Raw genomic sequence first — 27,290 nt, forward strand, 5'->3', positions numbered from 1 at the left:
AAAGTTGGATGCTTAATGGACTGAGCCACCCAGGTGCCCCTTGTTTCTTTGTATTTAAGCAATACATCCTGTACAGCTTTTCATGCACACACACATGTATATGACTACTGATAATATTAGCTCATTCTTTTTAACACCTGTGTAAGATTCTATTCTACTGATATACTAATTTAATTGATTGCTTGCTGATGGAAATTTGGATTATTTGCAAATTTTCAATGTAACGATTAACACTGTAATGAGTGTTACACAGGTCTTAATATCTTAGTATATGTGCTGCTGAAGGGGGCACCACAGATCTTAACATCTTACGCAAATATTTACTAAGTAGGCAGCAAAGTCCCTTGTAAGGTCAGATTATAAACATTTAAAATTTGCTATTTTTATTACATAACAATGCATCACCTAACACTAGTGATGCAAAAAGCAAGGGAAGGGAGACTTTCAGATGTACAATTTGGTATGATCAGAACCACTGTCTAGTCTTTGAGCACTGTGGTATATCTGAATGTACTATTTGTGGTAAAGAAAAAAATTCACTTTAGATGAAAATTATAGTATTATCAGTTACCCAGAAAAATATTCTTAAAGATGAATGTAATTAAAAATCAGTTGCGACATTAATATTTGTGTCATCTTTGCTAAGGAAGAGTAAGCTGAGCAAGTTTTTAAAGGATTGTTTTTTGCAATGTTACTAACTTGGGGATACTAAAAGATGAGGACTCTATGCAATCCTCAGTTGGGGGATTTTTTTTAACATTTATCTCCCCAGTTTAAGAAGCTAATTTGTTAGCAGACAGATCCTAATGCAGAAGAATTCTAACTTGAGTTGTTTTCATTCACCACCTCCCATACTCATGTTTACTAGGATTACCAGATCCTACCAAAGACAAACAGTGTATTTGTCCTTAATAATACATTTTAAAAGCACTGGTTAAATAGCCATATTCTGTGAGAATGGCTTTGTTGTGAATGGACTGTCACTGTTTCAAACATGTAAATAAAGAAATCTATGCCACAGAACACTGTCATCTTTATTTTGGATCTTCCTTGCTCTTGTGAAAAGTCATGTGAAGCAATATGTCAAGAGATCACATGCCCTTACTAGAAGAGGATACCTCACTCATATCTTTTTCAAATGACCTAAAAATAAAGTTACGTATATATGCCAACACTTGACCTCAATCCACAATGGTCAAAATCATAAAGGCTAGGCAAAAGAATACCAGAGAAATGAAGAAAAAAGAAGTTATCTGTTTTCTGTTAACTAATTAATCTATACCCAGGTGTGGGTTACTGAATTCTGGGCTGCCGTCTGTCTCTGGAATATTTTTGAATAAAGACAAAATGAAAAGGAAATACAGGTGAGTTAATGTTAAGGCAACTTAAGTCCCTAAAGATTTTAACAGCTGTCAATTAAAGGGAAGTGGAAAGAATGGGGAGCCTTTCCAAGTAGAGGCAGGAGATTCCCAAAGATTCCTCACCAACTTTAAACATAACTGGTAGTTTACACTGATTGCATTTATAGTTACTTAACCTCTCTCACACTTTGCTTCATTTGTTCAAATGAACAAGGTTCTTGTGAGGATTAATTATATATATATATATATATATATATATATATACACATACATACATACAACATTTATACTGGTGCCCAGCAGACAATAAGTACTTTGTAAGTGTCAACTTTTATTTTTAGAGGATGAGTTAACATTACTGTGGCCATTTACTGCTTTAAGATGATGTAAATATTTTTCCATGCAGAAGACAAGCACTAGTTTCTTAAGGAAAGGTGACATCAGAGCATTTGCAGCCAGTGACTTAAAATAACTACTGTACTAACAAGTATCATCCAAGACACTCACTCCTTGAGTTAAAAACCATCAACCCATAACATGTCAGAGGTCTGACATTTTACCTCCTGGTTTAAATTCTTTTTTTTTTTTTTTTTAAATTTTTTTTTTCAACGTTTATTTATTTTTGGGACAGAGAGAGACAGAGCATGAACGGGGGAGGGGCAGAGAGAGAGGGAGACACAGAATCTGAAACAGGCTCCAGGCTCTGAGCCATCAGCCCAGAGCCTGACGCGGGGCTCGAACTCACGGACCGCGAGATCGTGACCTGGCTGAAGTCGGACTCTTAACCGACTGCGCCACCCAGGCGCCCCCCTCCTGGTTTAAATTCTTAAATTTTTTTTCTTAATTTTTATTTAGTTTTGAGTGAGACAGAGAGAGGGAGAGAGGGGGAGAGAGATTGATTGATTGAGACAGAACGTGAACAGGGGAGGGGCAGAGAGAAAGAGACATAGAATCCATAACAGGCTGCAGGCTCTGAGCTGTCAGTACAGAGCCCCATGCAGGGCTTGAACCACTAGCAGTGAGATCATGACCTGAGCCAAAGTTGGATGCTTAACCGACTGAGCCACCCAGGCGCCCCTCCTAGTTTAAATTCTTTATACCACCTGTACAAGTGTATTAAACAAATCACAGGTTGACTTAGCAATTTTTTAAAATAAATCTGTGTAATATTTATATCAAGATATCATAAAGAATTATGATTTTAACTTTAATACAAATATATCATACTCCTAAAGGAGTGGGCTCATATTTGGAAATCTCTTTTTCTACTGTTTATTTTGAGAGACAGAGAGAGTGAGCGAGCACGCATGCATGCAAGCAGGGGAGGGGCGAAGAGAGACAATCCCAAGCAGGCTCCGTGCCATCAGCACAGAGCCTGATGGGGGAGGTTCGCACTCACAAATTGTTGGATCATGACCTGGGCTGAAGTCAACAGTCAGATGCTAAACTGACTGGGCCACCCAAGCACCCCTAGAAATCTCTTCTCCATTATAAACTTTGATGAACAAGGAAAGTCTTTCTTAATCACTTATACCCTCAGGTACAAACTGGGCTAACCATATGCTGCTATTTCACTGCCTTTACTTTTTACTACCTGTTCTTTTACTGTGTAACCCTAGGGGCTTTTTCAACATGTGTATGCTTTTCTTTTTTTCCATCATACAAAATACAGTTCTGCACACTCCAATGTCCTTTTAAGGAAACATTTCCCTCAACTTGTGAGGAACGGAGAAGCAGAAAAAGATTGCCCACAGCACGCTGGAAGTCAACGAGAAGAGGCAAGATTATTTCTCTTCTGTCCGGGTTCAAAACTGAGGGCTTATTACTATGCTGTTTCATCTTAATGTAACATCTGTCAGTCAATTCCATCAACTTCATTTAATAGTGACGAATTTGCTGAAAAAGGGTAACAATCAGTACAATACTTTAAGAGAAAAGGAGTTCCAGAAACAAGCACACAATGCTTGTAACTTCTATTGTGTTCTACAGGTTATACACTAAAGGAACTTCCAAATCAATTTGCAATTCACATCAGTTCATTTGCAATTCTATCCTACCTCTCTTCTTAGGTGATCTCCGTGGAGAGAGAACAGCATCTTTGACATTATCCTTCTCTTGGCCGATCTCATCTCCTAAACTATGGCTATAATCCAAATGGTCTTTGGTTTCCTTCTGTAATCCGTCTTGCTTCTACCTTAGACACTTCTCTTGCTGCTCCTGAGAGTGGCAGTTGTATATCTCTACTGAATTCTGTAAGCCTCGACTAACGAGCAAACTTTGTTATTTTTGCCAGTTAATTCAACATAGTCTAAGTTTTAATCAACTCAAGCTACTTAGGTCACTGCAGAATGAGTCACCATTATCACACCTCTAAGATCTCTTATTTGTTTTTGATATTCAACATTTTAAGATTAGTCACTATTGCATAATTTCCTCTTGCTACTTAAGTTTGAACAATGTTTGTTGCATAGACAGAAATGCTGATTCCAAAGAAATCATATATAGTTACACATCCCAACAGAAACACTGTTATTGCTACTTTTCAACACCAACAGTTAAAGTAAAAATATTTGCACTCTTACCTATTTATTTTTTTTAAGTATATTTTATTAGTACACTTGTTCTAGGATCTCTAATTCTCGAACTTTATCATATAAGCTTGCTCCCTAAGTCTCCCATTTTAGTAATTATAACTCTGAGCTATGTTATGTTTAGTTTGGCTCTTTAGTTTTTTACCCTTTTCCAATTCCTAGAATATATGTTCATATCCAGGGATGAGAAAATTTCATCTGTGCACAGCACTTTTCTAACTTATGAAGACTTCCTATCACCACAATTCTTGGAATAAAATGCTTCCTATTTTACTGAAGATACTATAAGGCAATAGCAGGGTCATGCAATATACCACTGGTTAATTGAATTTCATTGTATTTATTTTTTAAAGTTTATTTCTTTATTCTGAGAGGGAGAGCAGGCATGGGAGGGGCGGAAAGAAAGGGGGGGGAAGGATAGGGAGAAGGGGGGGAGGGGGAGGGGGGGAGCGGGAGAAAGAGAGAGAGAAAAAATCCCAAGCAGGCTCCACACTGCCAGCACAGAGACTGATGCAGGGCTTGAACCCACGAAACGTGAGATCATGACCTGAGCTGAAATCAAGAGTTGGACGCCTAACTGCTGAGCCACCCAGGAGCCCCATGAATTTTAAAACATACACACTCAAGTCCAAGTTTTCTCTTAGTTAACTGGTTTTCCAAAAGGTACATGTTCCACAAATAAAAATTTCCTTCTTCTAGGATTATTTTAAATCTTCAGAAAATGCCTACTTGTCTAACCATTTGCATTCCTTTTAGCATCCAATCTACAGCTACAGGTAATGTAGCCGGAAGGGACAGGGCTCAGAGAACATCTGGTTTTATATATGAGGAAAAAAAAGAGGCCCAGGGAGTGGGGTAGATGCTTCCAGTGAGGACTGAACTATTCTGAGACCGAGAATGCAATATTTTGCCCAATTTGTGAAGGCAGTTACTCCTACTAGGATAAAGCACTTAAAAGAGAACATTTGAAAAGAGCAAGAGACCAAGATGACATTCTAAGAACATGTCACTTACCAACTGCACCTGACCCAAACGTATCATCATTGAATTGATCAATCTCTTCATCTTCCTCTCCCAAGCCCTGAAAGGCATCTTCATCTTCGTCCAGAGGACAATCCTCTAAAGACTAAAAAAAGAGAAGAGATTAACTATTCATGAAATTCACATGCATGAGTAACAATGTGAAAAAGTCATTGAAAAAAAAAATGTTCATTTTATCTTCCCCATCATCAGAATAGCTTCATTATGACATCTTGTAGAGACAGCATTTTTTCTACGCCCAATTTCCTTGACATTGGAAGATGTCAGCATCTTCTTTCAGTTTCTCTTGGCCCAAACACTCCGTTTCTCCATCAAGAATCTAGTAACGGTATTTCTTCGCATAACTAAGGAATTAGGCCCCCAACTTTCTTCACATCACTGGTTAGAGTAGTAATGACCGCTGAAGATGCACACTTTATTATTATTTTGCTTGAGTTTTAGAAATATTTTTCAACATTAAGTATCAGGTTTCCCATATTCACTCAAATTTGCAACCATATTTCATTATGCCCTTTTAAGGTTTTCTGTTCACTTTCCATCCTGTTTTCTGTAGGCCCAAACTCTGGTGATCAAACAGAAAGCTAAATTTTCAACCCCAATCAAGAGAACTCTGGAAAAGCTGTGATACGGTGAGTTCAAGTTCTGGCTCCATTCGTACAAGTGGTGCAAACTTGGGCAAGTCATATTCTAGTTAACGCAGTACAGACCTCTAAAGTACCTATTTGTCTCAGGCTCTGTGTTAGGCTCTAGGTGGTAACAAAGGGACAACACCTCAGTGAGGATAAAATGGGGCAGAGATTTGGCAAAGACTCTGGACTGCTCCACAGTGCTAGATATTCCCACAACCACGTAGGTCCGTTCCCTTTTAAATATTTCCCCCCTCCGCTACCGTTTTCAACGGACTTATTTTCCAAGTTTTCTTTTCTTTTGACAACTCTGCCTCCTGCATCTCAGCATCTCTCTCCATGTTTACATCAAGTCAGTTCATCTTGAACCCTTCCTATTGTGTATGTGTCCCCCAATGTCCAAAGACTCAGGATCACAGCACCACCTATCAACAGGCAGGTCTGTGACATACCTTGCCAGGCTACTTCTTCGCTAGGCTGTCCCCGAAGGAAAGGTTAGGCCAAAGGGCCATTCCACCCATCTTAAGCCCTCCCAAACTTACACAAAGCAGGGATACAACTGCCTCCACGTCACAAGCAACTCCCAGCTGCACGCCCTTCAAAATCACAAAGATCCACTTAGCCAAATCACTGCTTTTTTCAATTGTAGAGGCTCTCAGGGATCACCTAGAGCAGCCCTTTCAGTCTACAAATCTAGAAACTTTATGTCCAGAGACTGGGAGTTGCTCAAGGTCATACAGTGAGTTAGCGGTCGGGTTAGACTGTCGCTACATTCCCGGGATGGTCACCAAACCCACGTCTCCCCCCACTCGCCCAGAAGGAACTTCTGCTGGACACGCCCCCTCCCAACTCGGGGAGCCCTCTTTGGTAAACAGTCTTCGGCCCCAGAAAAGGGCAAGTCCGGGCACCCCCTGACCCGCTGGTTGCCAGTGCGCACGGGTATGTAACTGGAGGAGAGGTGGTTCCGGGTTCAGGGCGGGAAACGTGTTTCTAGGCTTTCCCGGGAGACTCTTCCTCAAGCCGGTGGGTGCGACGCTCTCCCCTCCGCGGCTCCTCCCGGGGTGGGGGTTGGGGAATAGTCTGGATACGGTACTTAACGGGCCCTCGCCACCCCAAAACAGAGGCCAACTCTCCCGGCGGCAACTGATAGGACAGTCCCGCCCCCTGGAGCCTGCTCACCACCCTCGGATTAAACCCGCGACCCCAGGCCCCAAGCGCTCTACTCGGTCCCGGCGGTCCCGCCGCCAGCCCCCTCCTCCTCCAGGGGCGCGGGACGGACGCGCAGGGGGTGAGAGACGAAAAGGGGCGCAGGAGGGAGGGAGGGGTTACTTCCGGTCGCAAGAGCTCACCTCGTAGCGGAACATTCTTGGGGAGGGGGGAGGGAGCGGGGAGGGGAGTGGGGGAGGGAGGGAAGAGGCGCTGACTCGCCGGGCTCCTCCGCGCGCGGGTCCTCCACCGGCTCGCGACCCCTGGCCGCCGCCGTACGCCGGAGCGTGCGTGGGAACGTGCACAGGCGCGCCTCGGGGAGGCCGGCCGCCCCGCTCGGCGCCCGGCGCGGCGGCTGCGCGGGGACAGATTTGGCGTCCCGCTTCCTAGTCTCAGCGGCGGGAAGGAGGTCCCGTGGAGAGCGACTGCGCACGCGCCGCCCGTCGGGGGCTTCCTCGCGAGCCGGGCTCGCAGCTCCGCCCCCGGCTGCTTTCCGCCCGCCCCGCGCTCAGGTCCGAGTCACGAGTTTTCCGTCACCGACGGGGCGGAGAAAACCCCTGTGATTGTCACAGGATATGGCTTTGAAGAGTCCCCGGTTTAGCCCGAGCTGGGAGAAATGGAGGTTCCCGGGCTGTTTTTCTAACGACCAGCACGATCTTCGGGGCTAGGGTGGGGCGGGCGGTCCTCGCGATATGCCCTGTGCGCGGAGCAGAGGGGGAAAAGACCGAAAAGCCCGGGTCATCGAAGGGGGCCGAATTCGTCGCTGCTTTGAGGGCCCCGTCACCCGCTGCCTCCACAGCAGGTCAGGGCTGTGATTTATGAGTCTCGAGGTGATGACGGCGGCCGGGTTTTAAAAAGCGAAGGCATGTACCGGGAGGTTGAACCGGGGTGATATTTTTAGGCGCCCGGGGCACGTGGAACGGGGGAGCCAGAAAGGGCAGCGGGGCCGTGGGTAGCAAGGTCACCGGGGCCGAGGAGCGCCAGCCCGGCTGCGCCGCCGAGGGACACCACCTCCTGCGCGGATCGAGCCCAAAAAGGAGTTTTGTCCAGATCATAAGCCGCGACACCCTGGTTCCCGGAGTCTGGTGGCTTGCCGCCTCTGCTGGCACCGCCCGGGCCCTGTCGGTCCGCCCGTTGACCCGTTGAGCTCGCGGAACTCTCTCGTTTCCCGTAAGGACTAAACTTGAACCGCGAAGAATTAATCCCTGTGCATTCCGCAACTCCTTTCTCCGCGTGTCTGAAAATGCAGCCTCGCCTAAGGAATGGCATACGGTCAATTAATTCCTCACTTGTTAGGGTGATTGGATTAATCAGGGCCTGAGTCCTGGACGCTTTGGATTTGGAGACAAGAAGCTCTGGGTGGGAATCGGTGCTTTGTCACTCACTGGCTATCAGATTTAGGGCAAGTTACCTAAACATCTTTGAGCCTTAATTTCTTTGTAAAATGGGTTTAATGATACCTACCCCACTCGATAGTGGTTCAATGGCATGATGATGTTAATGCTACTGATAATGATTGAAATCTGGCACTCTGCTAGGTGCCATATATGGATTATCTCGTTAAATCCTTCCTATGCCAACCCCATGAGGTATTTATTATTAATTATTATTATTTTCTCTATCTTACAGGTGAGGAACTTGAGGATTAGAGATGTTAAATAATTTGCCCCAAATCACCCAATGGCGAGTGGCAAAGCTGGCAGCTGGGGTCTCTCTGATTCCAAAAACCCGGTGTCTGAATCACCGTGATAATTTAACAAAAGCAAATGCTTACATGGGCCAGGCCTGAACCTTAAGGAAAAGGAGCAGACGGAGGATAGGATGATAAGTGGGTTTCAAGCACGCACTGAACATTGCTACAACACAGTACTAGGTAACGGCAAGTCTTAACGGTGACCAAAAGGAATTGGTACTATATAGACCAGGGGTTGGAAATGACTCTCTTGGCTGAACCAGGCCAGTTATCTACTGTTTTAAGTAAGGTTTTGTTGGAATAGTCACTTTCATTTATTTACATACTGTCTTTGGTTGCTTTAGGGCAACAAAGGCGGAGATGAGTACCTACAGTGGAGACCCATTTGGCCCGCAAAGCCTGCACGGTTTACTAACTGGCTCTTCACGGAAAACGTTGGCTGATCCTTGACGATGCAGATCATGTTTTCTGATCATTATGTTAGAAATCAGACATCAAGGGGCACGGGGGTGGCTCAGCATCTGACTCGATTTACGCACAGGTCAGGATCTCACAGTTTCCATTTCATGAGTTCAAGCCCCCACATGGGCTCTGCGCTGACAGCGTTGAGCTTGCTTGAGATTGTCCCTCTTTCTCTGCCTCGCCCATGCCCACATTCTCTCTGTCTCTTTCAAAATAAATAAACTTGAAAAAAAATCAGACGTTAAAAATAATACACCTCGGGGCGCGTGGGTGGCTCAGTCGGTTAAACATCTGACTCTTGATTTTGGTTCAGGTCATGATCTCACAGGTCTTGAGTTCGAGCCTGCATGGGGCTCTGTGCTGACAGTGTAGAGCCTGCTTAGGATCCTCGCTCTCTCTCAAAATAGACTCAAAAAAATTAAAAATATACCTCTAATTCATTCACTACTTAAGAAAATATGACAAGCAGAAAATATTTAGAACTTGATGATAAACATATAGCTTATCATGACTTTCAGGATATAGCTAAAGCAGTTTATATAAGAAAGTAGGAAAGCCTGAATATAAATGAATCGGGTAAGCTCAAAGAAAGTAGAAAAATAAGCAGTAATTAAAGAAACAGAAGACAAGGTGTCACTGAGATGATCACCAAAATTACCCATTTTTTCCCCTCACATAACACCTATTTGTGAGGGGGATTAATGAGAGTTCCTTTAAGGGAATAATGCAATTTTTTTAGTTGTGTAATCCATTATTTTTTTTAAATAAAAAATTGTTTTAATGTTTTTATTTTTGAGAGAGAGAGAGAGAGAGAATATGAGTGGGGGAGGGGCAGAAAGAGAGGGAGACCCAAAATTTGAAGCTGGCTCCAGGGTCTGAGCCATCAGCAAGAGCCCAATGTGGGGCTCGAACTCACAAATTGTGACATCATGAGCTGAAATTGGACACTTAACTGGCTGAGCCACCCAGGTGCCCCTAGATCCATTGTTAAGATGGGAGGGGTACAAGTTCCTTTCACAAGTGATTCTTCAGAAATAAGGTGTGATGCCTCTAGAGAGTATCCCATAAGTGGATGAAAGAGAAGTCTCTTTTGCATGCTAGGTGGGTACAAGAGGCTTTGACAGGAGAGAGAGGACATCAATTAGACAAAGCCACAGAGTTTTCTTTAGCATTGTCTGTCCTCTCTCCAAAAGCTACAAATGACCCATTGTGGTATTTATAGGCTCTATATATTCTTTTTAAAAAAATTATGGCAAAACAAAGTTTACTTTCTTGTGAGACTAGTTTTAGATGGTTTCAGTTTTCATTAAGTAACGCACAACTCTAAATCAGTGGTTCTCCACGTCCCGAAGAGGGCTTGTTAAAAAACGCCGACTGCTGGGCCTCATCCTCAAAGTTTCTGATCCAGTAGGTCTGAAGTAGGACTGGAGAATTTATAGCAAGTTCCCAGGTGATGCTGATGCCACTGGTTCTACTTTGAGAACCATGGCTTTAAGACATTAAACCTGAGTGCTTGGAAAGTGTCTCGTAGAGAAGGAGAAAGTCATGGGCTGCCCAGAGGGTCATTGTTCATGTAGCCCACAAACTTGCAGTACTATATTCCTTCTGGAGTGTTAGGAGAGAATCTGTTTACTGTTTTCAGCTTCTAGACGTTGTTTGCATTCCTTGGCTTGTTGCCTGTCTTCCGTTTTCAAAGCTGGCAGCCGAGCGTCTTTCAGACTCTCCCTCACACCCTCTCCGTCTGTTGTTACGGTTTTCTCTCCCACCCTCCTGCTTCCCTCTTACAAAGACTCCATGATAACAGTGGGGGCGCCTGGATAATCCAGGATAATGTCCCCATCTGCAAAATCCCCTTTACCGCATAAAGTCAGATTCACAGGTTCTGGGCATCAGGACATGGACATCTCAGGGGGAGACGGGGCATTTTACAGCCTACCCCATGTGGTATGTGTGAACCATTGGAGTTATCTAAAATGGTTTTGGGGTAGCATAATGAGAAAACATTAAAATTTAAGTATGTCATATACTGCTGAAAGGTGAAAAATAGGAAGTTTCACTAGGTGAGAGCATGAAAGATCATTAAAAGAAGTATCAAGAATGAGAGAGAAAGCGCAGACCCACCCTCCTGCCGTGGGTCCCCCCCCCCCCCCGTGGCAGTTGGGGCGGGGGGCGGGGGACAGCTTAATGCTGACCAGGTCTTGACACTAAGGATGTGTTGTAGGCATATCCATCAGGTAGTAGTGATTGGCTGCCATGTAGAGATGGGGAAATATGGTAGCGTTCTGGGGTAGACCATGGCATTGGAAGATAAAAGCAGAAAGTCCGTTTTCTTGCACATTTGTCTGTTACTGATGTGCTAAGAGATGTGAGCTTACAGTTGCTTCCATCGTTTTCTTTTGATTCTTTGAGCATTGCAGGCCAGGGACGGGGGCACGGGCAACTATTCCCCTTGTCATTTATGTACACAGCTCAGGAAAGGGATGATGAGTCCCTCCTTCCTGGGCCCTTAGCGAGAATAAGTGACAGAAGGCAGAAACGATGTATTTCCCATTCAGCATTTTATTCTTACCACATCATTTACTTCAGCACTTAATAGTAATTGTTCAAACATTCTGAGTTCTTTCAATCATAAACCAATATAAAGAAAAGGATTCGCAGGGCCCCTGGGTGACTCAGTCGGTTAAGTGTCCGACTCTTGGTTTCGGCTCAGGTCATGATCTCACGGTTCGTGGGTTCGAGCCCCACATCAGGCTCTGTGCAGACAATGCGGTGCCTGCTTGGGATTCTCTCTCTTCCTCTCTCTTTGTTCCTCCTCTGTTTGTGCTGTCTCTCTCTGTCAAAATGAATGAATGAATGAATGAATGGACAAAGTGAAAAATTGACTCTAGCTATTGGTTCATAGGAGATGTCTTCACACATTATGCCTTGAAGGTCTTCAAGTACCCTTTATAATCCCCTTGCCTTGGTTTCTTGTAGTTCTCGTAGGGTCACCAGAACAGGGTTGGATGGCAACATCCCATTCAGAATATATCCTTGCCCATTTACAGAATATATCCTTGCCCATCCTTGCCCAGCTGGTGCTAAGGAATGGGGGCAGGGTGGAAGAGGACTAAGGGAGGGTAGGGAGGAAGAGAGGAAACCCTGTGAAAGCTTAAAAAGCCTCTACAGCCCAACTCCCTGTCTAATACCTTGGTGTTCCCTGGTACGCCTAAGGCTCACTGGGAGTCAGCTTCTGGCATTAGCTGGACTTCCGTATTTCCCCATATCTAAGTGAGAGAGGATAAGTGAGGTTCTGGTTTCTGGCCTTTTCCTGGGGCCATTGGGAAAAAGATTCAGGCTGTTCCCTGAGACTGCTGTACTGGAGGGACCTTGGCTGTATCTTCCTTTGGGCAAACCTTGCAAAAGGGAGAGAGGTTTGTTCAACAAAGTATAAAAATTAGTCAAATTCCATGAACATCATTAAGTCTTGAGGCATTAGGGGGCGCCTGGGTGGCTCAGTTGGTTGAGCATCCGACTTCAGCTCAGGTCATGATCTCCAGGTTGTGAGTTCGAGCCTTGCATCGGGCTGTCTGCTGTCAGCACAGAACCTGCTTTGGATCCTCTGTCCCCCTCTCTCTCTGCCCCTCCTCTGTTCGTGCTCTCTCTCTCTCTCTCTCTCTCTTTCAAAAATAAACATTAAAAAAAAAAGGTCTTGGGGGCACCTGGGTGGCTCCGTCAGTTAAGCATCTGACTTCGGCTCAGGTCATGATCTCACGGTTCATGGGTTTGAGCCCCACGTCAGGCTCTATGCTGACAGCTCAGAGCTTGGAGCCTGCTTCGGATTCTGTGTCTCCCTCTGTCTCTCTGCCCCTTCCCCACTCATGCTCGGTCTTTATTCTCAAAAATAAATAACCATAAAAAAATGAAAAACAAAAGTCTTGAGGCATTTTATTAATTATACACAAGGCTGATGTAAAATTCAGTGATGTTTAAGAACTCAGGCATACTTTGGGTGCCTGGGTGGGTGGCTCAGTCAGTTAAGCATCTGACTCTTGATTTCACCTCAGGCCATGATCTCATGGTTCGTGGGACTGAGCCCTTTACCCGGCTGTGCTGCTGACGGCACAAAGCCTGTTTGGGAGTCTCTCTCCTTCTCTCTGTACCACTCCCTGCCCCCCACCCCCATGAAACAAATAAATAAACTATAAAAAGAACTCAGGCACACTTGCTTCCCTCACCTATGAGCTGACAGTTAAGATGGGACAATTTTGATGGAAGAGGTGGATTATGTGTTTAACATAATAATTATTCTATCTCAATAGGAAAAGAAAACCCAAAAGAATACCATCCACTTTATAAAGAAAGAATATCAAAGAACTGGTGGATGTTTTTCGAAACCACCACAACCTGTTTGAAGGTAAACTACAAACCTTTTAATTATAGCAAATTTCTGGAAAGATAAACAGATTCTAATATTATTATGTAAATGATCATAAAATACCAGTGGTACAAATAAGGTAGTATCAGTACAGGAATACACAGACTAATTTATGGAACAGAGTAAGTGGCTGAGAAAAAGAACATACATGTGTGTTTACTATGTGATAAAGATAATAATTCACTGGGTTAAGGAAGCATGATTTGAATTACACTGAAGCAATTGGTCATTTATTTTGAGATAAAAGTTAAAGCCTTATAGCACAGCATACAACAGCATACATTCCACAATGATAAATAAGTTCTATGTAAAATTTTATTCTATTTTTTATATTTTATATTTTATATTTTATTTTATTTATTATTTATTTTATTTTATTTATTTTAATTTTATTATAAATAAATTTTATTTATTTTTATTCAGCTTTCAACCAGTTGAGAGTTTTATTTTTATTTTTATTTTTTTTTGTAATGTAAAATTTTAAACATAAAGCAGCAAGAACAAAATATGGGTGAATATTTGTATGATTTCAGGATAGAATTTCAGAATTTATTTACTAAAAAAGTGGAAAAATCACAAAGCAAAAATCTGAATACTGAATTTTATAATAACATGTATACATATATAGTATGTATGTAAAGAGTACACATAATATACATATAAAATCATTAATAAACTTTCAAAATATTGTATTACTTTCACATATTATAGGGAAAGCATTGACATAAAGCACAAAGACTAAGAAATAGATCTTAGGGGTCTGGGTGGCTCAGTTGGTTAAGTATCCTACACTGGCTAAGGTCATAATCTCATGGTTCATGGGTTCGAGCCCCACGTTGGGCTCTGTGCTGACAGTGTGGAGCCTGCTTGGAATTCTCTGTTTCCCTCTCTCTGCCTGTCCCCTAATTGTGCTCTCTCTCTTTCAAAGTAAATAAATAAACTTAAAAAAATAGAAGAGTTTTCTTTAAAAAGGATCTTAAAATTCTTTAAGCACCTTAGAAAACCCACAAAAATTTAAATAGATATAAAATATATAAAAAGGTCAATTTAATTAATAAATATAAACAAGATTAATTGTAAAACTACCAATTGACAATAGGAAGGGGCACCTGGGTGGCTCAGTCAGTTAAGCGTCTGACTTCTGCTCAGGTTCTGATCTCATGGTTCATGAGTTCTAGCACCACATCAGGCTCTGTACTGATAGCTCAGAGCCTGGAGCCTGCTTCCGTTTTGTGTCTCCCCCTCTCTCATGTTTCTTTTAATTGGTGGCACTAGAAATGATTTTTAACTTTTTTCTACTTTTATATGTTTTTCAGTTTTTATAAAATGGATGTGTATTATATCTAAAAATGGAAACATGTAATTTTAAAAGTAGAACCATAATGGGGTGCCTGGGTGGCTCAGTAGGTTAAGCATCCAACTCTTGATTTTGGCTCAGGTCATGATCTCACGGTTTGTGAGTTGGAGCCCCGTGTCGGGTTCTGCACTGATCGAGCAGAACCTGCTTGGGATTCTCTGTCTTCCTCTCTCTCTGCCCCTCCCCTGCTCATTCTCTCTCTCTCTTTCTCTCTCTCTCTCTCAAAACATAAATAAACAAACAAACAAAAAAGTAGAACCATAACAAGACAGACTGGTAAGAACAGAGAAAAGAAGTTCTCATACCAGTTCTGCCAAATCACCATTAGTGCCTTGGCCCCTTCTTGAAATTTCCCATTCTGAATGGGGTGAAGATATTATTTGTAATTTTGAAATATCACCAATTATACTTTTTAAAATGGCAATACATTCCAGATATTTATGTATTCTATTTTTATAACTTCTCAACACTGATGAGTCTCACAATAAACATTACCCGAGGGATGCCTGGGTGGCTCAGCCAGTTACGCATCTGGGCTCTTAATTTTGGCTCAGTCATGATCTCAGGGTTCGTGAGTTTGAGCCCTGCACTGACAGTACAGAGCCTGCTCAGGATTTTCTCTTTCTGCCCTTCCCCCACCCACGCTCACACTCTCTCAAAATAAATAAATAAACTTAAAAAAAATATTTCTCAACACTAAGACAATAGAAAGGAGAAAAATAAGACTTTATGAGTGGAAACTTGAAGAATTATTAGTGTTTTTAGAGGCAACCTCTGTTATTCTACAAGTATTTATGGAATGCTGGTATATGCAAATCTCAGTATTTAGCTTTGTGCAGGTAATAACAAAGAACTAAGAATATTCTTTGCCATCACTTGAAGGAATTCACCAGTTCAATAAATATGTACTGAGTATCTACTTTAGCTGTTTTAGGCACTGGGGATGGACCAGTGAACAAAACAAAACAAAACAAAAAAACTACTCTCTCTTATTTAAATAATAATGTCTTACTTTCACCAACTTACACTATAGTTGGGAGCTAGGAAAAGGAACTGGGTCCTGAGGAAGTAGGTAAATCAGTTCCCCAAATGTTTAGTCATCTAGTCCCCGAGTTTATCGTTTTCTGAATAATTATTTCCTGTTGTTTATATGAGCCCAGAAACTCCCACATTTCCTAGTTCAGTAAATGTCTTTTCACTACTTAGTGCCTTTCAGCAACTTGTTCCTCCTACTATAGATCAAGGCATTCAAGACGGGGTGACAAAGGTGTAGACAACAGACACCCATTTCTGGGTTATAGCTAGAGCTGGGGCATAAATACATAAGGCTACAGGAGCCATACTGGAGGAGAGCCATGGTCAGATGAGAGGAAAAGGTGGAGAAGGCCTTGCACCATCCCTCTGCAGAGCAGATCTTCAAAATGGCACCCACAATGAAGATGTATGAGATGCAGATCAGGGAACAGGGAATGGTAAGGATGATGACACTGACAATGAAGATCATGGCTTCTTGTATTCGAGTGTCTCCACAGGCCAACTGTATGATCGGAGTACATCACAGTAGAAGTGAGTGATTCTGTTGTGGCCACAAAATGGCAGGGGGGAAATCAGAGCTGTTGGTTGTATGGCTAGAGTGAAACCAAGGACCAGGGCTCCCACAGCCAGTTAGGCACACAGCTACCATCGCATGCTGAGGGTGTAATGCAGGGAATCCTGAACAGCTACAAACCGATCATAAGCCATGATCCCCAAGAGGAAACAGTCAGCACTGCCCAGGAAGACAAAGGAGAACACCTATGTGCCACAGTCAGTGAAAGAGATGGGCATTCTCCCCATGGTCAGGAGGTTGACCAAAGGGAGAGGGGCAACAAGTGGAAGAGTAAAAGATCTCCAGAACTGCCAGATTAGCCAGAAAGAAAGACATGGGAATGTGGAGTGAAGGTTCCGCCCAGATAGTGAGAAAGACTGTGGTATTACCAATGAGACTGCCAATATACATTAGCAGGAAAGTTACAAAAACATTTGTATCTCCAGGATGGGTGAAAATGGGTGAAAGTGGAACTGGATCTCTATGGTTTAGTTTTCATCCCCCATAAAAGTGGCACATCAGGTTTTCTAGGACAAAAGAAAAATTATGTTAGGAAAGAAAGTGCTTTGTGCTTTAGGATCAAGGTAATGATGCTGGGTTAACACCTATAGCTTTAATAATCTTGAAGATAGGTTTATGCTGGGCGGGTCGCTCTCTCTCTCTTCTTGTTTGTGTTTGCCAGCTCACATTTTAAAGACTTGGCTCAGGTTAACTATAAAACTTATCACTATGAATAAGAGCCGAGTTAGTTTGCCCCATGTGGCATCTGGGCTCAGGACTTTGACTTCACTTTTGTTTTGCAAGAAGCAGCTGAATTAATAACCCCTGAGCCTCTGAACATACATGTCGCCTAGCAAGAATATGCTGGCCATCAAATGTGAAGTCATTATGATCTTGAGTCCAAGTCCTACAAAATACATTGGGATCACATTGTCCCATATAAAGGATGCTCCATTGTTCTCTAAAGGGTTATCTTCCTAGATAGAAAAAGAGGTCAGCGTGTGCCCATTCGGTAGCAATAAGCATGGTGGCTCCATCACTGGTTTGTGGTTGCGGAAAAAACTCAGCCTCTTAGTGCACTGGCCCTCAACTGTACACCCCCGTGCCTTTTATAAACTCTGTGTTTTTACATGAATAGACACTTCTCTAAAGAAGACATCCGGATGGCCAACAGGCACATGAAAAGATGTTCAACGTCGCTCCTTATCAGGGAAATACAAATCAAAACCACACTCAGATATCACCTCACGCCAGTCAGAGTGGCCAAAATGAACAAATCAGGAGACTATAGATGCTGGAGAGGATGTGGAGAAACGGGAACCCTCTTGCACTGTTGGTGGGAATGCAAATTGGTGCAGCCGCTCTGGAAAGCAGTGTGGAGGTTCCTCAGAAAATTAAAAATAGACCTACCCTATGACCCAGCAATAGCACTGCTAGGAATTTACCCAAGGGATACAGGAGCACTGATGCATAGGGGCACTTGTACCCCAATGTTTATAGCAGCACTCTCAACAATAGCCAAATTGTGGAAAGAGCCTAAATGTCCATCAACTGATGAATGGATAAAGAAATTGTGGTTTATATACACAATGGAATACTACATGGCAATGAGAAAGAATGAAATATGGCCTTTTGTAGCAACGTGGATGGAACTGGAGAGTGTGATGCTAAGTGAAATAAGCCATACAGAGAAAGACAGATACCATATGGTTTCACTCTTATGTGGATCTTGAGAAACTTAACAGAAACCCATGGGGGAGGGGAAGGAAAAAAAAAAAAAAGAGGTTAGAGTGGGAGAGAGCCAAAGCATAAGAGACTGTTAAAAACTGAGAACAAACTGAGGGTTGATGGGGGGTGGGAGGGAGGGGAGGGTGGGTGATGGGTATTGAGGAGGGCACCTTTTGGGATGAGCACTGGGTGTTGTATGGAAACCAATTTGACAATAAATTTCATATATTGAAAAAAAAATAAACTCTGTGTTTTTAGCCAAGAACCAAGAGAAGTACAGCAGTTTTAGAAACAGGATCAATATGGACATCTCGCTTTGGAAAGTTTATAAAAATTCTTCCCCCATGACAATTGGACAATGGCCACGTTCTTGCAAATGGTAGAGAAAGTATCAAGCACAATATCTTGTATACCTTTCTAAAACAAACTTTTATTCTATTTGTGTGATAATTTGTTTATGAATGTCGTATTTATCATAGATATAAGCTCTTTGGCTGGATAAGGGCTATATCTTATTCCTTCCCCTCTAATGCATCGTATGGTGACCAATAAATGTTTGTTGAATGGATAAACAAGTGAATAAGTTTTTCACAACCTGGGTAGGTTTTCATTTAGGCAGAGCACATAGTCTTGTAAAGAGATGGAGAATACCCATCTCTTTCACTGACTGTGGCACATAGATGTTTTCTTTGTCTTCCTGGGCAGTGCTGACTGTTTCCTCTTGGGATCATGGCTTATGATCGGTTTGTAGCTATTCAGGATTCCCTGCATTACACCCTCAGCATGCGATGGTAGCTGTGTGCCTAATTGGCTATGGGAGCCCTGGTCCTTGGTTTCACTCTAGCCATACAACCAACAGCTCTGATTTCCCCCCTGCCATTTTGTGGCCACAACAGAACCACTCACTTCTTAAGTGTTCATGGAAGGAAAGCATTCCTCTTACAAGCCTGGTACAGCTTAGTTGCTTCATGTTTAGAAAACATGGTCACTGAAAATTTGCCCATCGTATTAGTACTTCTATTTTGACTTCAAATAATTCAGTGCTCAAATCTCAAAACTGTTTTCCTGTATGAGGGAAAGAATCTTCTCTCTCTATCTCCCTGGATCTCTCTTTGAAGATTAGGCTGATGTGCATTTCTGGTCTGGGCATTGCCCTGCCCTGGGGCTCACCACTAAGCGTGACTAAGCACTGAAGGTAGAGTTTCCTCTAGACTGTTGGGAGTAGATTGGGCTAGAATAGACTTTCAAAAAGAAACTAGAACATTTAAAACAGCTGGGGTCTTGTTTCAGCTGCTTTGGAGCTACTCCCACACCCGTAGACACACCCTCTACTCAATAGTCACCACCCACAGTCACCCAAACTCCCAGGGTTTTGTAAATTACTGCTTGGATCTGGGTCAGGCTCATTCCTCCAGGAAAGAAGGTTAGACATTTACCAAAGGGGTAAGATTTGAAGGGCCTTATAAAGACCCATATTCATAAAATGAATTTTTTCCTTGTAAAATGAAAAATTAACCCAGCTGAAATGAAAACGTGAGCTAAGATGGATGAGGATGGGTAAATTAAGAGGGCCAGTTAGAATACTGTTGCATCAGTCTAGCACCTTACCTGATTTTATTTGCCGGCATTGGCTCAACTTCTCTTTCAGGCCCTGGAGGGGAGGAACACTTTAGAGCACTGTGCATGTGGGAGGAGAAGAGTGACGTAACCCGGGCATAAGACTTAAAGAATGACGAGATGTCTTATAGCAAGTCAGGGACAATTTGTTATAGCCTACTCTATGCTTTTTCAATGTATTTATGTTCCACTGTCTCACTTAATTGCCTTAAAATGTTCAGCAGGTAGGAAGGTAGCTATTAATACCTCCATCTTCAAGCTGAGACACTGAAAGGGTAATTAACTGATCCATTATCCTGCAGTGATTTAGAGATGGAAGACAGGTTAGCATTTAGATCTCCTTGTACCTATCAATGATTACATAAATCTTAGCTTGATTCTTGTCACAGACCATGAACCAGCTGTGATCTTGCCCCTGACACTCCCAGTGAACTCAGAACAAATCAGCAAATGGCTTTTCACAGGGTAAGGCTCATATATATATATATATATATATATATATATATATATATATAAATGACCTTAAGGACAAGATAAAGAGAATCCTGTTCAGGACTTCTAGCTAATTCCATGAATCTACAAGATGTCTGTGGTTGGGGTACTTTAAAAATACTACTAATTCAAACAAAGTTTGGTGAGACTCGGCTTAGCCTCTAAGGAGGTCAGATTATCAGAATTAAAGCTGTGGTTACAGGCACCAAAAGCATCAACCTCTGGTTCCTAAAAACACAGTCATACTGATTGGTCCACAGAGTTGGCAATGAAGCCTAGCAGAGTTAAGAATTTGAATACTGGACTTGAGCAGACCGGAGACTATCAACCCGCCTCTGCTCTTTACCATCTATGTGACCTTGAAAAGCTTATCTCTGTGCACCTCACTTCCTTTGTCTTCAAAGTGCAAATAATATTAACATCTATTCCAGGGGCACCTCAGTGGCTCAGTCGATGAACTTCCGACTCTTGATTTTGGCTCAGGTCATGGGTTCGAGGGGATTCTCTCGCTCTCTTCCTCTCTCCCTCTGACCCACTTGTGGGTGCATTCTCTCTCTCTCTCTCACAAAAAAAGCTGATTAAAAAAATCTTAAAAATATATTAACATCTATTCCAGACAGTTATTGTGAAGATAAGATGGGGGAATGAATAAAGTGATTGTACAGTATCTGGTGGAGGTGTCATTCCAGGCTAGCTATTACCATAATTGATTTTTGAACAGCTGTACTAATGACCCTTTCTGAATCTTGCCATAGACAACACGAGTTCTTATTCTGATATAATAGTATATAAAATCTTTGATGATAGTTTTTTCCTGCTTTTAGTTCTCTGTGAACAATACATGTCTTCCTGTATCTGATTACCTCCACAGGACAAAGTATGTTGCTGTGGCATTGTTATTACTACAGTTTGACCCAGGACAGTCTAGTCCTGTGAGGGAATCCACCGACTCCAAAGGTATTTTTTTTTTCTTTAATATTTACTTGAGCAAAAGAGAGAGAGAGAGAGAGAAGAGGAGAGGGGTGGGGGGGGTGGGGGAGAAGGAGAGGAAGAGAGAGAGAGAGAGAGAGAGAGAGAGAGAGAATCCGAGAGAGAGAGAGAATCCTAACCAGGCAACATGCTCAGCACAGAGCCTGATGGAGGGTTCAATCCCAGGACCCTGGGATCATGACCTGAGCCAAAATCAAGAATTGGGTGCTCAACCAACTAAGCCGCCCAGGTGCCCCAATATAAAGGTATTTCTAATTTCATCTGAATTTTCCAGTGTATCTTGACCTTTCTGGATTTTAATGATTATAATCGGTGACTTAGGCTGTTTCTATTATATTTTCTCTTATTTCACATTACCAAGAAGAAGGGGTTTATGGCTCTTCTATCTCATGCATACCATTGTACATCCAGCACCTATCATGGTACCAGAATACAGGAGATAACGTAACACTGAAGGCAAGCATGAATGAATGAAGGATTTCTTACTTGTATATATGAGAGAAAGGGAGAACATCTAGCTTAGTCTGGGATGTTTTGAGGTTCTTGTAAGGAGCAGCTCAATGTAGAGCCTTATTATAATTCTCCTAAAATGAGGATAAAATAAAAAATAGTAGGAAATTTACCTAGAATATTTTGAATCTTGGAGCCAGAATCCAAAGAATTTCCACCTGATTCCTTAGGACCGTATAGATTTGTGTTAAATAATGGGATAAGGAGTTAGCCTATTTACCCACAACATGGTCATTGCCATTTTTTTTTTTTTAAAGTTTATTCATTTATTATTTCTGACGGAGAGAGCGCAAGCATGCACACACCAGTTGGGGAGGGGCAGGGAGAGAGAGAGAGAGAGAGAGAGAGAGAGAGAGAGAGAAATTGATAGAATCCAAAGCAGGCTCCAGGCTCTGAGCTGTCAGCACAGAGCCCAACGCAAGGCTTGAACCCACAAATTGTGAGATCATGACCTGAGGTCACACTCAACCCACTGAGCCACCCAGGTGCCCCTAGTCATCGCCATTCTTGTGACTAGATGCATAGTCCCTCAGTTCTCTTCATTTTGAAGTCGATGAGGTTTTTTGGGGGTGATAGTGGGGTTCATGGGGTCCAGAGTCGTCACCCAAGAAAGAATTCTTGAAGACATCTTTGGTGCAAAAAGGTGATTTTATTGAAGCACGGGGACAGGACCTGTGGGCAGGAAGAGCTGCCCCGGGACCTTGAGGAAAGACTGGTTATATACTGTGGGATTGGGGGAGGTAAAGTCCTGGGGAAGTTGCCAGGGAGATTTTCATATGCTAAAGAAGGCTCCCAGGATTTAGGAGGCCTATTGTCAAGCTAAGGTTGTTTCTCCCTCTAGCAAAGCATTAGCATTAAGACAGGAGTTTCAGGAGAAACCTTTTACTCTGCCAGCCTCAAGTATTTGTCAATGTGCTGCAGGTGATATGGAAATTGGGAAATTGAGTTGTATCTGCCATTTCCTTCTGCCTTTGTTTCCCCCATCACTATGGAGAGGTGATGGAGACTTAGGTCCTGCAGGACTCTGATCTCTATCAGTTAACCGTTTGTTTACCCCTTTCCTTTGTTCTTGGGCAGCTGGCAGCCCGGAGTGCCCAAGGAATACCACACATATCCCACCTGGTGGAGTGTGGAAGGGTGGGGACGGTCAGCTGGCCTTATGCTTCCTCATCAGTTGTCAGATGTTTTTCTGCTCTGAACCCAAAATGGAAATTGTCCAATGCATGGTAAAGCTGTTTTGGTCCCCTCCGTCTGTCTTCACTTGGACTAAGTTGTGAGAACAAGGATCCATGATAAATAGTAGGTCTACAAGCCACTGGTTATCTGGGAAGAAAGTCAAAAGTTAGGTGAGAATTTTCCTGGTGCTGCCAGTCTTCCTGTACATACGAGGCTTTTGCAGATGTTACGAAAGCTAGAGCCAGAGCCAGAATATTTATTATTCTAAGGGATAATTAGAATTGTTTTGTTATTATCAAGAACTCTGGGGGCGTATCTCCTTTACTATAAAAAGTATCTTCACAGTTGGCACAGAGGTAGGGAATCTGACGCCCTACAAGGCAGCTAAGGGAGATGTTGCAGTTGGCTGAGAACTTACCTTCCTCTGTGAAGGAAGAGCTATCTTCAAATCCAAGTGTTATTTCTGAAGACTTCCCTCAATCCTCAAGCCTTTACAACTTCTGCAGAGGTCTCTGGGACCAACGTCCTGGGTGTCCCTATATCTCTGCCCACAAACAAGTGCCAGCTCCTGGAACACACCTTGTCACTGCTGCTCCTTTCCAGAAGTCAGACTCACCTCCAGGGTTTTTTGTCATGGCACAGTGCCTCTTTAGCAGTCTCCCATCTTGCCATGTTTTTCGTTGAAATGAGGCATTCATGCCTGGGAGACTGGTTCCTAGGTTCCTAGGACGATTTCACAGTCCCTGAGTAAAGTTTCATCTCCAACAATGCTTTATAGCCCTTGGAAACTGAAAGCAAGAAAAACAAACAACCTTTATCAGCCACTGTTTAGTAGCTTTTCAAGAGTAGATTTACATTTCATTGGTAGTTTGCCTGGATGAAGACATCTCCTTTCTCTGTTGTTTTAAAAATAGTTCGGGATGGGGGTGCCTGGGTGGTTCAGTCAGTTAAGCATCTGACTTCCAGCTCAGGTCATGATCTCAGAATTTGAACCCCTGCATCTCTGCTGTCAGCAGGGAGCCAGCTTGGGATCCTCTGCCTCCCTCTTTCCCAGCCCCTCCCCGCTCTCAAAAATAAACATCAAAAAAAATAGTTCTTGGATGTTATTTTCAATGATAGTGTCTTTAAGCCAAAAAACAACAATCAGAATAGTCTTTCTTCTGGAGTAAGATCACTGGTGTTATTTTCATAAAGAAAAGAAGTCTAGATCAAGAGTTGAGAAATTGATGGGGCGCCTGGGTGGCGCAGTCGGTTAAGCATCCGACTTCAGCCAGGTCACGATCTCGCGGTCCGTGAGTTCGAGCCCCACGTCGGGCTCTGGGCTGATGGCTCAGAGCCTGGAGCCTGTTTCTGATTCTGTGTCTCCCTCTCTCTCTGCCCCTCCCCCGTTCATGCTCTGTCTCTCTCTGTCCCAAAAATAAATAAACGTTGAAAAAAAAATTAAAAAAAAAAATTAATAAACTTAAAAAAAATGTTTTTAAAAAAAAAAAAGAAAAAAAAGAGTTGAGAAATTGAGTCAAACATCTGATTATTATTATTTTGTATTGAAGTATAATTAACAAACAGCGTTACGTCAGTTTCAGGGGTACAACATATTGATTCGACAATTCTGTACATTACTCAGTGCTCGCTACAGTAAGGACAGCTACCATCTGTCACCATGCAACATTGTTACAGTATTATTGACTATATTCTCTATGCCGTACTTTTCATCTCTGAAACACTGGATTATTTTGAAGCAAGCGCCTTGAAAGTTTGTAAAGTGAAGGTGAAATCTTGGATTAACAGCATATTTCATTGCTGTTCATATATTCTGACTCTGTGTAGGCATACTTCTAGGCTTTATCTTTAAACTTCTGAAATCAGTATTATTTCTTCTCTCAAAAATTGGTTTGGTATCACTACCACCATAAGGGGATAGCACCATTATTATTATTTTTTATAGTTTTATATTTTGCATTAAAAAAATTTTTTTTAACATTTACTTATTCTTGAGACAGAGAGTGAACAGGGGGAGGGTCAGAGAGAGGGAGACACAGAATCTGAAACAGGCTCCAGGCTCTGAGCTGTCAACACAGAGCCCAACGCAGGGCTCGAACTCACGGACCGTGAGATCATGACCTGAGCCGAAGTCAGACGCTTAACTGACTGAGCCACCCAGGTGCCCCGATAGCACCATTATTTTCAAGAGACTTGAAATTTTTCTTTACTAAAGACAGGGAAAGTTGGAGAAAAAGAGGTATATTTGAAAACATACTCATTTAAAAATAATGTAAAGTATATGTAAACTATGCATATAGCACAATACGTAATGTTGTAAGTGCTCTTGCATTATTACCCTTTTATTCTTACACTATCTTGTGAGGTTGAGATGATCATTCTATTTCCCATTTTACAGATGGGTCAGTAGAAGCTCACCCAGGCTGAGTAATGGTTAGCGCTTGAGCTATGGCTAAAATCCAGAGATCATGGCGTAAAGTCCTTTTTCTTTTATTATATTAGGCTGACTTTAGTCTGCATTCTTGTGGCTAGGATGATTGTTACTACTAGTTATTAATGAAGCTTTTGGTTTAATTTTATTAGAACTTCTTTCTAGTAACCTTTTCTTTTTCTACCCTTTGCCTTTTTTAAATTTTATTTCTGTTGATCCTATAACCTTTAGAAAAAGATCATTTTCATGGTCACTTGGCTTATAAAGCTTCTTTGAATTACAAAAAAAGTGTTTCTTTTTCAAGTTAATAACTTAAGCTCAGGACATTATTTGTTTTTCAGTCACAATTAGAACAAATATGAATTCTGTATAAAGTATACAGGTCAGGGGCACCTGGGTGGCTCAGTTGGTTGAGGGACCGACTTCAGCTCAGGTCATGATCTCATGGTTTGTGAGTTCAAGCCCTGTGTCAGGCTCTGTGCTGACAGCTCAGAGCCTGGAGCCTGCTTTGGATTCTGTGTCTCCCTCTGTCTCTGCCCCTCCCCCACTCATGCTCTGTCTCTCTGTGTCTCAGGAAAAAAAAAACATTAAAAAATTTTTTAAAAAAGTATACAGGTCAAAGTATTGAAGTTAAATAACAGAAAAACTGAATCTTTTTTTATAAAGTTTATTTATTTATTTTGACAGAGACAGAGCACGTGAGGAGGGGAGGGGCAGAGAGAGAGGGAGAGAGAGAATCCCAAGCAGGCTCTGAACGGTCAGCAAGGAGCCTGATGTGGGGCTTGATCTCACAAAATGTGAGATCATGACCTGAGCCTGTATCAAGGTTGGATGCTTAACTGACTGAGCCACCCAGGCACCCCTGGAAAAACTGAATTTTTAATTACAGTAAATAGGAACTGAAAGTTACAGTAAATAGGAACTGAAAGTTAGTAAATTAAACTGATAGTTAAATAGGAACTGAAAAACTGAATTTTTAATTACAGTAAATAGGAACTGAATTTTTAATTACAGTAAATAGGAACTGAACTAATTTTTGAATTGTTAATTAATTAATTAATTCTAATTGGAGTGTAGTTGACGTATATTAGTTTCAGGTGTGGGATGTAATGATTTGATTGTTACATATGTTACAAAATGCTCATCATGATAAGTGTCACTGTACAAACTTATTGCAATATTATTGACCGTATTTCCTATGTTGTGCTTTTCATCCCCATGACTTATTTATTTTATAACTGAAGTTTGTACCTCTTAATACCCTTTACCTATTTTGTCTATCCCCCCCACCTCCACTCTCCTCTGGTAACTACCAGTCTGTCCTCTGTATTTACGAGGCTGTTCCTCTTGTTGTTGTTGTTGTCTGTGTGTTCATTTGTTTTGTTTTTTAGTTCTAGATATAAGTGAAATCATATTTAATTTGTCTTAATAATTTCTTACAAAATATGCATACATCTTGCTTTCATGGAAGTGAAATTTTTATGAGTATTTTGAGCCTACCTAGTTCTAATATCTCTTTTTTTATAGAAGCCATCGCTAGATTTGATGGTCATGTTTCTCATGCCATTGTTGACCTTAAGTTTTTCATAAATATTCACTTTGGGAAGCTATGTTCTCCACTAGCAACTGATATTGGCAAATTTAAAAATGAGAGTTAAAAAATCCTGAGAAATAGATAGTATTTGAAAATGTGCCTAGTAAATTATTAGTGTAAATATATTGTACAATTAAAACAGGAATCTCGTTCCAGAGCTTAGAAGACTATTTAAGGTGGGTTTTTTTTTCGTATAGGTTTTTAAATGTTTTTTATTTATTTTTGAGGGACAGACAGACAGACAGACTGACTGAACACAAGTGGGGGAGAGGCAGAGAGAGAGGGAGACACAGAATCAGAACCAGGCTCCAGGTTCTGAGCTGTCAGCACAGAGCCCGACGCGGAGCTCGAACTCACGGACCACGAGATCATGACCTGGCTGAAGTCGGACACTTAACCAACTGTGCCAC

At 42.1% G+C, this 27,290-nt stretch overlaps 1 protein-coding gene and 1 pseudogene across 1 annotated transcript in view; both read right to left on the reverse strand.

Annotated features, from left to right (window-relative positions):
* PATL1 (PAT1 homolog 1, processing body mRNA decay factor) overlaps positions 1 to 7,190 on the reverse strand; it is a 32,304-nt gene extending 25,114 nt beyond the window's left edge. Inside the window, exons 1-2 of the mRNA XM_047070431.1 lie at positions 6,969 to 7,190; positions 4,967 to 5,078 (exon numbers count right to left, since the gene is read on the reverse strand). Of these exons, the coding sequence (XP_046926387.1) occupies positions 4,967 to 5,078; positions 6,969 to 6,983 (127 nt within the window). The 5' untranslated portion in view covers positions 6,984 to 7,190. The remainder of the gene's footprint in view (positions 1 to 4,966; positions 5,079 to 6,968) is intronic.
* Positions 7,191 to 16,002: 8,812 nt separating this feature from the next.
* On the reverse strand, positions 16,003 to 16,678 carry LOC124506088 (olfactory receptor 10V1-like; annotated as a pseudogene).
* Between the last annotated feature and the right edge of the window lie 10,612 nt (positions 16,679 to 27,290).

The sequence above is a fragment of the Lynx rufus genome, unplaced genomic scaffold (assembly GCF_022079265.1).
Source record: "Lynx rufus isolate CCGP_SWC_20201006 ecotype Redwood Valley unplaced genomic scaffold, mLynRuf1.p SCAF_9, whole genome shotgun sequence".
Classification (NCBI taxonomy): Eukaryota; Metazoa; Chordata; class Mammalia; order Carnivora; family Felidae; genus Lynx; species Lynx rufus.